Source organism: Lacerta agilis, chromosome 2 (assembly GCF_009819535.1).
Source record: "Lacerta agilis isolate rLacAgi1 chromosome 2, rLacAgi1.pri, whole genome shotgun sequence".
Classification (NCBI taxonomy): domain Eukaryota; kingdom Metazoa; phylum Chordata; class Lepidosauria; order Squamata; family Lacertidae; genus Lacerta; species Lacerta agilis.
In genome coordinates this window covers 34,342,628-34,354,922 of record NC_046313.1, presented here as the reverse complement: position 1 = coordinate 34,354,922, position 12,295 = coordinate 34,342,628, and the positions used below count along the sequence as shown (strand labels likewise).

At 43.9% G+C, this 12,295-nt stretch overlaps 1 protein-coding gene across 2 annotated transcripts in view; it reads left to right on the top strand.

The window, feature by feature from the left end:
- SEPTIN9 (septin 9) overlaps window positions 1–12,295 on the top strand; it is a 211,572-nt gene that overhangs the window by 52,879 nt on the left and 146,398 nt on the right. The window contains exon 1 of one of the 2 annotated variants that reach the window (XM_033139453.1): window positions 1,784–1,879. The exons of the other annotated variant lie outside the window; for it this stretch is intronic. Within the exon in view, the coding sequence (XP_032995344.1) occupies window positions 1,858–1,879 (22 nt within the window). The 5' untranslated portion in view covers window positions 1,784–1,857. Of the gene's footprint in view, window positions 1–1,783; window positions 1,880–12,295 lie in introns of those variants that run through there. 2 annotated transcript variants of the gene reach the window in all.

Genomic DNA, 12,295 nt, shown 5'->3' with positions numbered 1-12,295 from the left:
AGCATTGGCTATCTGTGCAGAATTTGTGTGGAGGCAGCCCTATGAATAGGACTGTCAGGAATCTGGTTGCTTGCTGATGGCCACTTCCTGAAACTCCACATGCATGACCATTGACATATTGCGATCAGCCTATTCATTCATAGATGGAGAGATGTTGGTTGACCAAACCGTGGAGCTGAAAGGGACAGTCTAGCCCAGGCCTGCACAACTTGGGACCTAGCAAGCCAAATGCAGCCTACTTAGCCATGTATGGCAGCCTGCCAGCAACTCGAACAATCTCCTGGCAGTAGAACCAGGAATTTTCTCAAGCTCCGGGTGATCTGCATTTGGCTTGGTAAGTCACAAGTTCTGCCAGCTTTATGCAGTCCAGCCAGGCACCCAAAAGGCATTTCCACCCACCCACCAGCAATCCAAACCACACCTTGAGTTTTGTGGCCAGGAGAGGCTGCAAAAACTGTGCTATGGTCCTCTCTTGTTGGGTAGACCAGGGATGAATGATGGCTGAGCATAAGCCCATGGGTGGGCTGCCTTGATGGGAAGAGATACTAAACGAGCACATCCTGTTGCTGTAAATAGCCCATTGCAGACCCACCCTGACAGCTGCAAATAAGTCCAAGTCCATTCTCCGGTAGGCATTGCAGGGGGGGGGGGTTGCCCATGCCAGCACCCTCCCAAGTCATAGCAACAATTTATTAAAACCAGCTGTGATACCCCACCTTGTTGGTGAGCTCACTGTGACTGTTCCATTTAATTTCCACCCTGGTTGGTTGCTCTGCCAGCACAGACTTCATCACCTTGAGTTTTTGACAGGGGCTCCTGGAGAGCCAGCCTTTTCCTTCTAGGCTCTTCCACCACCACCACCCCACCCCATCACTGGCAAGAGAGATTTCGCAGCCTCTCAGTTACAGGCCAGCTGTAGGAGCCCCATCTCTCTGTTGGCAAATGTGACAAGGGAAGGTCCAGCAGGCAGTTCCTCGTGCCAAGGCAACACGGCAGCTCCTTGCCAAGACACTGAGTAGGAAGCCTCTTCACTGGAGACAGCAAACATGTGCCGTAATCCTTCCTAGTAGCTAACAGCCTGTGATTCTCTCTCTCTCTCTCTCTCTCTCTCTCTCTCTCTCTCTCTCTCATTCTACTGAGGAGTGAAGTCAGCCTTCATCAGCGGAATAGTTTGTGTATAATTTGCCCCCCCCCCAAATCACAAAACCTCAGACCAGGCTGGATGGAGGAATCAGCTGGCTTCTGGAGCTATGAAGTGCTTTTTAAGCCAAAAAAGTAAGGGAGGAGGAGAAACGGCAGCAGAATTAAGCATGGAGAAATCAGGAGAGACTTTTTAGCAGCTGGCGGAGAGTTTGCTTGCTTTGTTCCAAGGAGCCAAGTTGCAGAGCATCTCCCAGCTAATATTAAATGACAAGTCAAGAGAGCGGCAGCCTTGTCCTGGAAATGTACGCACTGTGCCTTTAAGACTGTCTTGCGGGTGAACTGAGTTTCTCAGTTTAGCCCTGCACGTGGCAGAATATATTTTTTTCGAGTGGGGGGGGGGAAGAGAGAAATCACGTTGAATTTCTCTCTTTTTTCCTGGGTCATGCCTTTGGCACCTTCTTTATTCCTCTCTCTCTCTTTATTTCAACGAGACAAAGCTACTTCAGTTTGGAGCACAAACATATGATCAGCACATGGAAATGTGGTAATCTGGGTGCATTCGTGATTGCAGCCGATTGAAGAAATTAGACTAAAAACATTTTTAGAAGAAGAAGAGGAGGAGGAGGTGGAGAAGGAAAGCTGGGGGAAAGCAACAGGGAGAGTGGTTAAAAAGTACAATTTGGGGCAGGCGGATGCTGAATACATCTGGTCAGGATGGAGAGGGACCGGATTACAGGTGAGTGCTGGAGTCATTTGATAGTGTGTGTATGTGTGTGTGTGTGTGTTTATTTCTGTCTTTCACCCCCTCTTTCACCCATTGCCCCTTGTGGGTTCTTCAGCTTCATTGGAAGCAGATCAGCCAACCTCTCTTATTTCATTCCAGCATTCTATAAGTTGCATTTCTTTAACTCTGCCTTCCCCTCACCATTTTTATGGTCTGCACATAGATGTTGTTGCTAGAGAAGTAGCAAGGGTCAAAACGGTTTTCTGGATCTGGATTTCATTTGATTCTTACCCCTACTCCATCCCCACTCCCCCATTTCTCTTCCATTTTTGGGGGGTGAATTTTCAAGGGAAGAGAATGAATGCAGAGCCTGTTAAGTGTGAATTTGGGCGGTTGGTGGTGGTAGTGGGGACTGGGGCGGGGGCTATCCCAGCTCTTGGCTGGAGGATGCCTTTATATTCTGGATGTTGGCCACTCAGTTTGTTTGCCTGTGTGTTGTGGTTTAGCGCTGCCTTCCATGCCAAAACTTGTGTGAAAAAGCAGGAGCTCCTACCCGCTCTTTATCCTCTGGAAATGTTTGTATTGCTGCCTGGAGAGAGTTAGTTGCTGGGCAAGGGGGTTTCTCGTTGCTAGGATAGGGTGTCCCGTGTGCATGCATATTCCTTGTGTAGGTAGCATAACCCTGGAAAATGAAGGTTAATTTAGTACGGTTGCCGCTGATATTTCTCCCTGCACTGCCTCATTTTACAGGCAATTTACTTTTGGGCAAGAGCACACCATGCTGGAAAATGGGGTTTGAAGTTTAGGACGTCTTTGTACTGCTGATTTAATAAAAGAAGTGTTTCTGCCTCAGTCCCAAACTGTGTGCAGTTCCTCAAGACACTTAGCATAGCAGGAAGGGTCATGGTCAGTGGTAGAGCATTTGCGTTGCATCCAGAAGACCCCAGGTTCAAACCCTGACATTTCCAGGTAGGGCTGGGAAAGAATCCCTGTCAAAATCCCTGGAGAGCCCCTGTCAGTCACTGTAGGCCATACTGAGCTAGAGGGAACAATGGCATGACCCAGTGAAATGTAGCATCCTAAATATGTAAAACGATTGCCAGGGTGGATCTACTATGAAACTAATGAAGCTTAAGCTTCAGGGCCCCTAATTCCAGAGGGGCCCCAGAAGTGACTTTAGTCCATATTGATTAATTATTATTATTTTTATCTAGTAGACCCAATTTCAGAATTGCATGGTTTTTTCCCCTTTGTATATATTTCAACAATCCCAAAGTTTGAGGGTCAGTAAAGGTGATGTAAAGGTGTAGTGATCTGTTGTGGAACAATCCAACTGAAGAAGACAACAGTGGTTTCCCAGACCTCGTCCCAGACCCCAGTTCAAACTACAGGGCCCCCAAAATTTAGGTCCACCACTTTGGGCCATATCTTGTTACTGAAGCCTCTTGGTCACATCATTATCCATTTTCAACTGTTAGCAGGTGGTTGAGAGCCATAATTCCTCTTTGTAGTTATTCATTGTGGTGGTTTTGCAGTTAACAGAAATTTAGAGATTGTTATTTTTTTTTAAAGCACCATGACACAGATTTGTTGAGGTTCAGAAATGTTTCTGCAGCAGAGGAGGAGGAGGCAAAGTCATGCCACTGTGTGGTATAGTATAGATAAGGGATTGGACCATAGACCAGGATGTTTCTCGCTGAAATCTCATCTCTGTCATGAATGGGCACCATGTGGCTCCCTTCTTCTGCAGTATAGGGAGAATAATATTGGCCAGTCTAACCAAATTCAGGGCTCGGACATCACGGGTCACTTGCCAAAGCCCAACGCTGACCAAACTCCCTGGCTCTGAGTCACCTGTCACCCTGCTCACCCGCATGTGTGGCCACTGCCTGCTCATTTGCCTGACTTTCTCCCTTGGTTGTCAGGTACAAAAGAGGACGGGTGTGTGTGTGCTCCTGCACCTTTAATAGATGTGTTGAACGGGCTTCCTTAGCAGGAGGACGTTGTCATGCAAGGCTGAAATACCCTCTTCCACATTAAAGGATTGATGGTGTTGAGGAAGTGGGAATCTTCTGATGGCCCTTCCCCCACCAAAACAAACAAACAAACAAACAAACCCTAGAGCCAGCACCGACAGAGTTGTGGTAAGCATTACTGAGGTACTTCTGTCCCGTGCTTTGAACAGTCTGAAGCAGGGGTGAGGAAGATCTGTGTGTTGTTGGGCTAGAACTCCCATCATTCCTGACCATTGCTGGAGCTGATATGAGTTGGAGTTCAGTGATATCTGGAGGGCCATAGATTAGCCACCTCAGCTCTAAAACACTGTGTGCGCCTCTGTGTGTGTGTGTGTGTATGTGTGTGTGTGTGTGCGCGCGCCATTTTGATTATGTAAGTTTGCCCCTGAATCTTCAGAGCAGAAGTTAATCTCATGAAGAAACACCCACTGCCCATGCTCAGGAAGAGTGTTCTGTCATAGCCTGATTTCCATTTGCCTCAGCATTAATGTTGCTTTGACCCTTCCTTCCCAGAAAGAAAATCTGTGTGCCAGAAATGACTATATGGCCTTGAATTCAGCCACATTGGCTTGCTCGGGCTGTCCTCAGTGCTTTTGGGAAAAGCTGGGTGTGTCTGGTGTTCTTCTTCTACTACTTCTTGCAGACGAGAAAGCTGTAACCTTGTGTCAAATGACTTCCTTTTTAAAAACATGTGCCTGATAGCCAAGCAAAGAACCTCCTAGCCCCCGAAGTCCATGTCTGTTCCTGAATTTAGTCAGCTGGCATGACTGAAGTAGGAGCTGGGAATCTTGGGCGTTTCTGGCTTTAGCTGTTGGGCATCCACACTGGAAGCAAAACCACATGTCTTAGAGAAAACCACCAAGTGAGGGTGGAGCGCAGCAGTGTTGAACAAAAACTGAACTCGGCTCTGCTCTATCCTGGGGCCCTATTGTGGTCCAGCAACAGAATTTGAGTTAGACAGTCAAATTTGAGAATTTGAGTTACACAGTCGCATCCACTGTGCCGGCAGGGTCAGGAGTCAGCAGCAGCAGTGTCATCACTGCATGGAAATTCGCTTCGCTTTTCTGATACTCAGGGCTTTTCTGCAGTGTTGTCTATGAAAATGCTTCTATATATAAGTTACACGGATATTTTATATGAATTTGGGTGGTGGTGGTATAAGAATTCCTACATAAAAAAATTAGGTAATCTTCGAGGCAACAGAGGGCAGCTGCTATCATTTTCCTGGGTCCTCTCTCCCTCTTGCAAACCTCTGAGGAGTTCTGTACATTCATGCGTGGCAATGATACCTGCTTTCAAATGAGTGCCCCTTGCATTTCCTCTGTTCCTCGCCATCAGCAACAATGTTTTATGGTCCCACTGAGCCAATTTGCAAAAATGCACAATTGTGCAAAGTATAAATAAGGTTATATAACCCTGTCTGTCTAAGTGCTTTGAACCAGCGGGAGCACAAATGGAACATGAGAGAGAGTGTGGGAGAGAGGGAGGGGGGAGGGGGAGGAGGAGGAGGAGGAGGAGAACAACATAGTAGTCCCTCCCACAAACCATAGTCACATAATATCTAGTTTGATGGGTTTTCTTTTGTAATTGGCATCACAAATTGGGTGGCTTTGATCAGATGGAGGGTTTGGGTATCATCAGCATTTTATTTGTATTGCATCCACCGGCTGCATGTAAGTTTTAGTTCTGGTTTGCTTTGAGCAGTTCACGCGTAGCTTCAGCATGTTAATTCTTCACATGGAGGACTATGGGAGTGAGTCTCAAGTGCCAGACACCCACACATAAAGCATGCCTCTTACAGAGTGCAGTGTGTGGTGGTAGCCAAACCTAGCCTACCAAGGAGTCAATAGACCACCTGAATTTGTTACTTGCCCAGGATAGCAAACACAAAGAAGTTGTAAAGCAATTCACATGTAGGTCTTGCCCATACAATCCAAATATTCATTTTTTCAGCCTCTTTTTATGTTTTAGTACACTCAGAACTATGCAGAATCTCATGTTTTTGATACTGACAATGTAAGGGTCCACCACATGGCCACTTTGTGCAATATTGGCTTGAATCAGAACTGCTTTCTATTGAGAGCAGTGTGTGACTCCTGCCCTGCAAACTGTGTGGTGCATGCCAGGCCTGCATCATGGCACTACTCATGAAGACAAGGAGAAGACCAGCCCTGTCCACATGAAGTCCACCTAAGAAAAGGCTCACAGCTGCATCCAATGCCATGTGTTTCAAATTGGCACAGGCCTGCAGCAAAAGTCAGGTGCATACAAGGCACTGGCCAGCATTGGGACAAGGAGATGGGCATCTACATGGATCGATCTATATCTATCTATCTATCTATCTATCTATCTATCTATCTATCTATCTATCGTGAGCATTTGTACCCTACTCTTTAGCCAAAAAGGCTCCCAAAGTCGCTTACATGAAATCAAAATATGACACTCCCTACCTGCAGGCTTACATTCCAATAAATAATTTTTATTTTTATTTTCGCTCCTGCTCTCTATATGGTGCTTAGCCATGAAACCATGGAGCAATAAGACTACAAACTTCATGCTTGTTTCAAAGTAACTTTAGTATAGGGTACTGTTACTTTAAGGCCAACTACAAGACTTGCACAGGTCGCATGAGCAGAAATTGGAAGGGAGCTGAGTACAGCCTGAGCCACAGTAGCCTTAGCCCGATGAATAGAGGTATTGAGGCAGTGGATCTCAAAGGGTGTGGTGAGTGTGGTGGAAAGATTCAAGGACAATCAAAGTAACATTGAAACAGTTCAGTGTAGCACTCATAGTATAGTATCAAAATGTTTGTTTTTCATTTGCAAAATGAGAGCAAGAGCATTTTTTTTTCACTTTTGTAAATCAAGAAAATCTTTAATAATAATAAAAAAGATTGAAGATGGTGGCCTAGTTGCTACTGCTACCACACTTCTGATGTCCTCTGGTTTCGAGAAACTGGATGAAAGGGATATAAATCAATGGCTATGTTTTAATTAAGACCTGGTAAATCCTTCCCCCATAAATCTGACATCTCTTCCACCCCTTTCTTGATTATGGGAAGATATGCTGTATCCTATACTATAAAAGCCCATTTAAGTGATACTGCATGCTTACACCTCTCATTCAGTTTGCATGCATACTTAAGGTACATACACAAGAGGCTCGTTTATAATTATATTTTGGGCATGATTTGTGTTCTTATGGAGCTGCATTGTTTTATACTTTCTGGGTGCCCCATGATCATATTATAAAGTAATTGTATTCTATGTTATAAATCTAGCACTGCTAGGAGTCTGTCTGTCCCCACTCAATGTATTGCTCATCCATAAAAAAATAAAAATAATAGTGTGGGATGGGCAAATTGTTATTCTGAAAGTGTGGCCCAGAGAAAAAAGTTTGAGAACCACTGAATTAAGGGAACCACGTTATATGGAGTTAGACCATTGATCCAGCTGCTCCGTATTGACCCCGTTGACAGGCAGCAGCTCTCTAGGGTTTGAGACAGGAGTCTTTCCCAGTCGTAGCTGTAGGAGCCAGGGATTGAATCTGTAGCTTTTTGCATGCAAAGCAGGAGCTGTGACCAATGGCTCCATTGCTGGTTCTTGGATTAAATGGAAATATTGCAATGTAACTATGATCATTTAGGCATTGCCTAGGGTGGCTATTTACAAACCTCAAAAAGAAGGAATGGGAGTGGAGAGAGAAAGAAAGGCACAGTCAAAAACAAGGATCGAAAGATGACACATATTTGCACAAAATTTGCTTACACTAATTTATGTAAATATAGGAAGAATGACTAAATAGAAACACAGACATTTCACCATAATGGAGAAGACTGTGCTCAGCTGCTGTGTCTGCCTGTTCAAGTGCCCCTTAAGTTCCCTGCAGGGCAGCGCCAAGTTCCCTGCAGCTCTCTCTCATGGTTCTTTTTCTTTAAACTGGACTTGGATAGGGCAGCCCTACAAATAGTGTACTGCCCTCTGTGATGCCTCTGGATAATCATTTTCAGGCTCGAGAATCAGTTTTGTTACCAGTAATATACCTGTGCACACACAGCTTGTTGTGCATACAGTTTCCTTTTCAGATCCTTTGCAGCGCCATTTGCTGTTCCCGCTGGTTAATGGCCTTTGTGAGCGAGCGAGCGAGAGCTTGAAAAGAGCAAAGCCAAGGCAAGAGGATTTTGTATGCTCAGCCTCCCCCAGCGACATCATGCTTAGCATTTAAGAGAACAAATGAGGGCAGACTGTGTACTGCGTATTTGCCTCTCCTGAGCTTCTGTAATATGTTCTCCACTCTCTCGTTCTTAAATTCTGCCTCCTTTGGTCTGAACCACTTCAAAGCAACTGTGGATACTGCTCTTGAGTCACACAATGAAGTAAGCACGTCTTGTCTGCTTCAGAGTTGCCAGATTGCCTTCATTTTAAAGGATTCACCACTATTGCAAAGTGCTGTTGCTTCACAGAACATAAAAGATATTTTCTTATTTCCCAGAGACTCACCGAACTCACTCCACAGAGTTGGAGCCGGTGCAATAATGGCTAAGAGACAAGTCTGTGAATCAGGAAGGCCACTGGTTTCACTCTTCCCTCTGCCTTCCTCATGTTCTCTCTCAGCTTCAGATCCATTATACAAATCTGTGGTGCAACTACTGGAACACTGTGTACTGGTCACTGCACCTCAGAAGGCATCCTATATAGAGCTGGGAAAGATTCAGGAAAGTTCAACCAAAATGATCGATGGCTTGGAGCAACTCCCCTTTGAGGAAAAGTTGCAACCTCTGGGGATTTTCAGTTTAGGAAAAGAAGACTAGTGATGGGTGGCAATGATAGAAGTGTGTAAGATTTATGCATGGTGTGGGGAAGGTGGATAGAGAGTTGCTTTCCCCTCGCTGCACCGTAATACTAGTGGAATGTCAGAAGACTCAGGACAGAAATGGAAGTGCTTCTTCATGGAGCACCTAGTTAAACTATGGCATTCTTTCCCACTATATGTATCGATGGCTACCAACATGGATGGTTTTTCAAAAAGGGAATTGGCAGATCCATGGAGCATAAGGCTATCAATGGCTATTAGCCATAATAAATGTGTTCTGCCTCCAATATCAGACACAGTATGCTGGGAGTCACAAGTAGGGAGACATCCCTTGAACGTATATAATGATTCTCATCTACCTTACAGGTTGCTGTAAGGATTACAAAAAGATACATATCACATCTTATTATTTATGTAAATGATTATTAATTGGGACGCTGTGGATTTTTATTATATACTGTGAGATTAGCCACAGGGGCTGACAAATAAACTTTGGTAACTATAGATCTGTGCAGACCTTCTCTCTGAGTGTGTGTGTGTGTGTGTGTGTGTGTGTGTGTTTACAGAAAGGTTGGACATGTTCCTCTTCCCCACTTTGCACAGTCACTCATGTGGAAGGAATATCTAAACAGGGCTAGTTTTGGGTTTGTCTGGATGACTCCTGGGGCTGTTGTTGGGGGGGCAAGGGGGACTCGTACCCTGGTGGACCAGAGAACTTACTTGAGGGGTAGGATTGCTGCTGCTGATAATAATAATAATAATAATAATAATAATAATAATACACTCTGAAGAATAAACCAAGGGCAGAGCCACACCATACATTTAAAGCACATTCAATGCACAGGACTCCCCCTCCCAAGAATCCTGGGAACTGTAGTTTGTGAAGGGTGCTAGGAATTTTAGCACTGTGGGGGGGGGAGGGACTACAGTCCCAATGGTTTTCTGGGGAAAGTCATGCACTTTAAATATGGGTTGGAAGTGCTATAAATGCGTGGTGTGGATCTGCCCCAAAGTTGTCCAAATCTCCTTTTAAGTTACCTTTAGAGGTGCATGTGAAGCAACAAATAAGCCTACTGAAAAGCTGGTCATTTTTCAATTTAATTCATTCTGAGCAGTTTTTCTGGTGAACTGAATTTCTTCTTATTTTTTCACAAGTATCACATTTGAAGTGTTCTGTGCTTTAGGGTTTTTGTTGGTGTTCTAAATACTGGTCTGCTCCATGGATAGCTGTCATTCTAGTTGGTATTTGTGAATTTGCAGTTCTGTAAAAACAATTGATTTGTGGTGGGTTGTGGGCTGATTCATGTGACCCTTTCAAAGTGTGGCAGGATGTGGGCTGCTGCTCTTGGTGAGTGAATCCTGGCAAATTGCATCACCCTGCAGTTAGACAGTGGTTGGCTCAAAGGGTACATTGGTGACCTAATCTGGGTGCATGGAGAGCAATCAAGTGACCATTTCACTGGGCACTGAGTGCTCACTCTGATCATAACCATTTGTATTTTGCCAAAATAAAAGGGTTGTGTGCTTTTGGAGGGTTGTTGTTTTTAGCTGTCAGAATGGAAACGTTTGCTTACATTTGAGTCAAAACCTTTAAGAGCAAATTGTTCTACATAGGTACAAAGGAACAGGAAGTAAGTTGCATTTGAATCTTGGAGATCTAGTTGTTGTACAACCTGAGGTTAAGTCATTGCCTCTCTGCCTCAATTTCCCATCTGTAAAATGGGATTGCTGACAACTTACCCCACACAACTGTTGTGAAGGCAAATGGGATCAAAAACTACAATGTGCTTTGCAAACCTATCTCGAAATTGTGAAAATTTAAAAGTTCCTTGTAAATGTTAATCCTTAAATAAAACAAACTGCCTTGAATCAACAAGCATTTTTGTTGTTGTTGTTGTTGCAGTTTCCATCAAGGCTTTACTAAAGGAAAAACAACAACAACCTTGGACTTTATCCAGTTCTTTCCCTCTAAAATTTCCCATCTAAAACTGTCTCAGATGCTTCAACTTTGTTTCAGACCCTTTTCACCTTGAAAACATAGCATGGAGTTTAAACACAAGAACCAACCCATTGCCTAATAAAGGTTTTATCTGTTTTAGGAAATATCTTTATCTGTACAATAATCCAGCCAGTCCTTGCTATCAAATGGTGAGGGCATTAAGGTTGCTGGTGTCAGCAAAGATCCCATGAAATGGCCCTGTGTGTTTAGAACACATCTATGATTGCCTCACATAACCTCTCACATTTCTGAGAGCTTTTGCCAAATAATGTTATTCATAATACAGAGTGATCTGCACCAAAGGCAACTGCATAAATGCTGTTATAAGTGGGGAAACATGCACACAACGTGTGTGTCCATCTATTTTGTTGAGTTTAATGACAAAGATAATTTACAATCCGATTCAATAGATGTCTACACAAATGTAAGTCCAACAGATCTCTCAGGCTACTTCCAGGTTACATGGATATAGGACTGCAGTCTCAAATATCCTTTTCATAGACATCATGCCCCCCCCAGATGTTGCTGGACTACGACTCCCATCATCTCTCACCATTGGGCAAGCATGCCCGAGGCTGATGGGAATTGAAGTCCATTGGTGGCTCAGTTCACATGTTACATTAAGCCCATCTCTGTACATACATTGAAGATGTTCATGTAAGAAAATATAGGGTTGAGAAGATACTTCTCTTTGGCCCAGGTTCCTCGAATCTTTGAAGTCCTTTCTGCCTGCCACCAAGCCTTTTGCCTCTCTGTATGGAAGGAAGAGAGTGCTAAAGACAGGCTGATAAAATATTACAAAACCCAGTGTAAAATATGAGTATTGACAGCTTGTTAATAGCTTTGCTGAAGGCAATAGGGGTCACATTAAAAATTAAGCTGCTGGAGCAATAGGCTTTATGTATTTAATTAATTTTATTTCATAAAATTTATACAGCACTTGATTGTGGGAAAACCTCAAATGCTTGTGAGTAACAGTGATGGAAGAGTGAGGCGAAAGGCGTCAGTTCTAAAACAAGATTTTGGTTAGAAAATGGATTCTTTAACAATAACTTTTTGGGATGCTTGCAGATTGCCACTGTTTTCAGATGGGATTCAAACACATTCTGGCAAATTCAGGTTGCACAATCATAACTGATTGGGAGAGTCTTATGCAACAAACTCACTTCCCCTAAAGTTCTGGCTTTTTTGCAGTAAGAAGAGTGATGGGGAAATGCCCTGGAAAATGTGAGATAGCGCTTGCTTTGACATAACATCATCTAACCTCCCTGCAAACAAATCAGGATGAATGCTCAACAAATAGCCAATGTCATCTAATCCCCCTGTAAACAAATCATGATGGCTGTTCAGTAAGCAGCTCATCTGGAAGTGCCCTTCCAGTACACATTTACTTTTGTGGAAGGATTATTTTCTAGTCAGCATGGAGAACGGAACCAACCTGAAATCTGATAATTTGCTTCCACATGGTGAGGGTTCCTCCACACCTGAGCTGAAGCAGAAACAATAGGGATTGGGCAAATATTGTAGTTGCTGCTTAAGGCATTGATACATCTCAGGAGGGCTGTTGGTGTGGGACTTATCATGTGATCAGGATGACTCTAA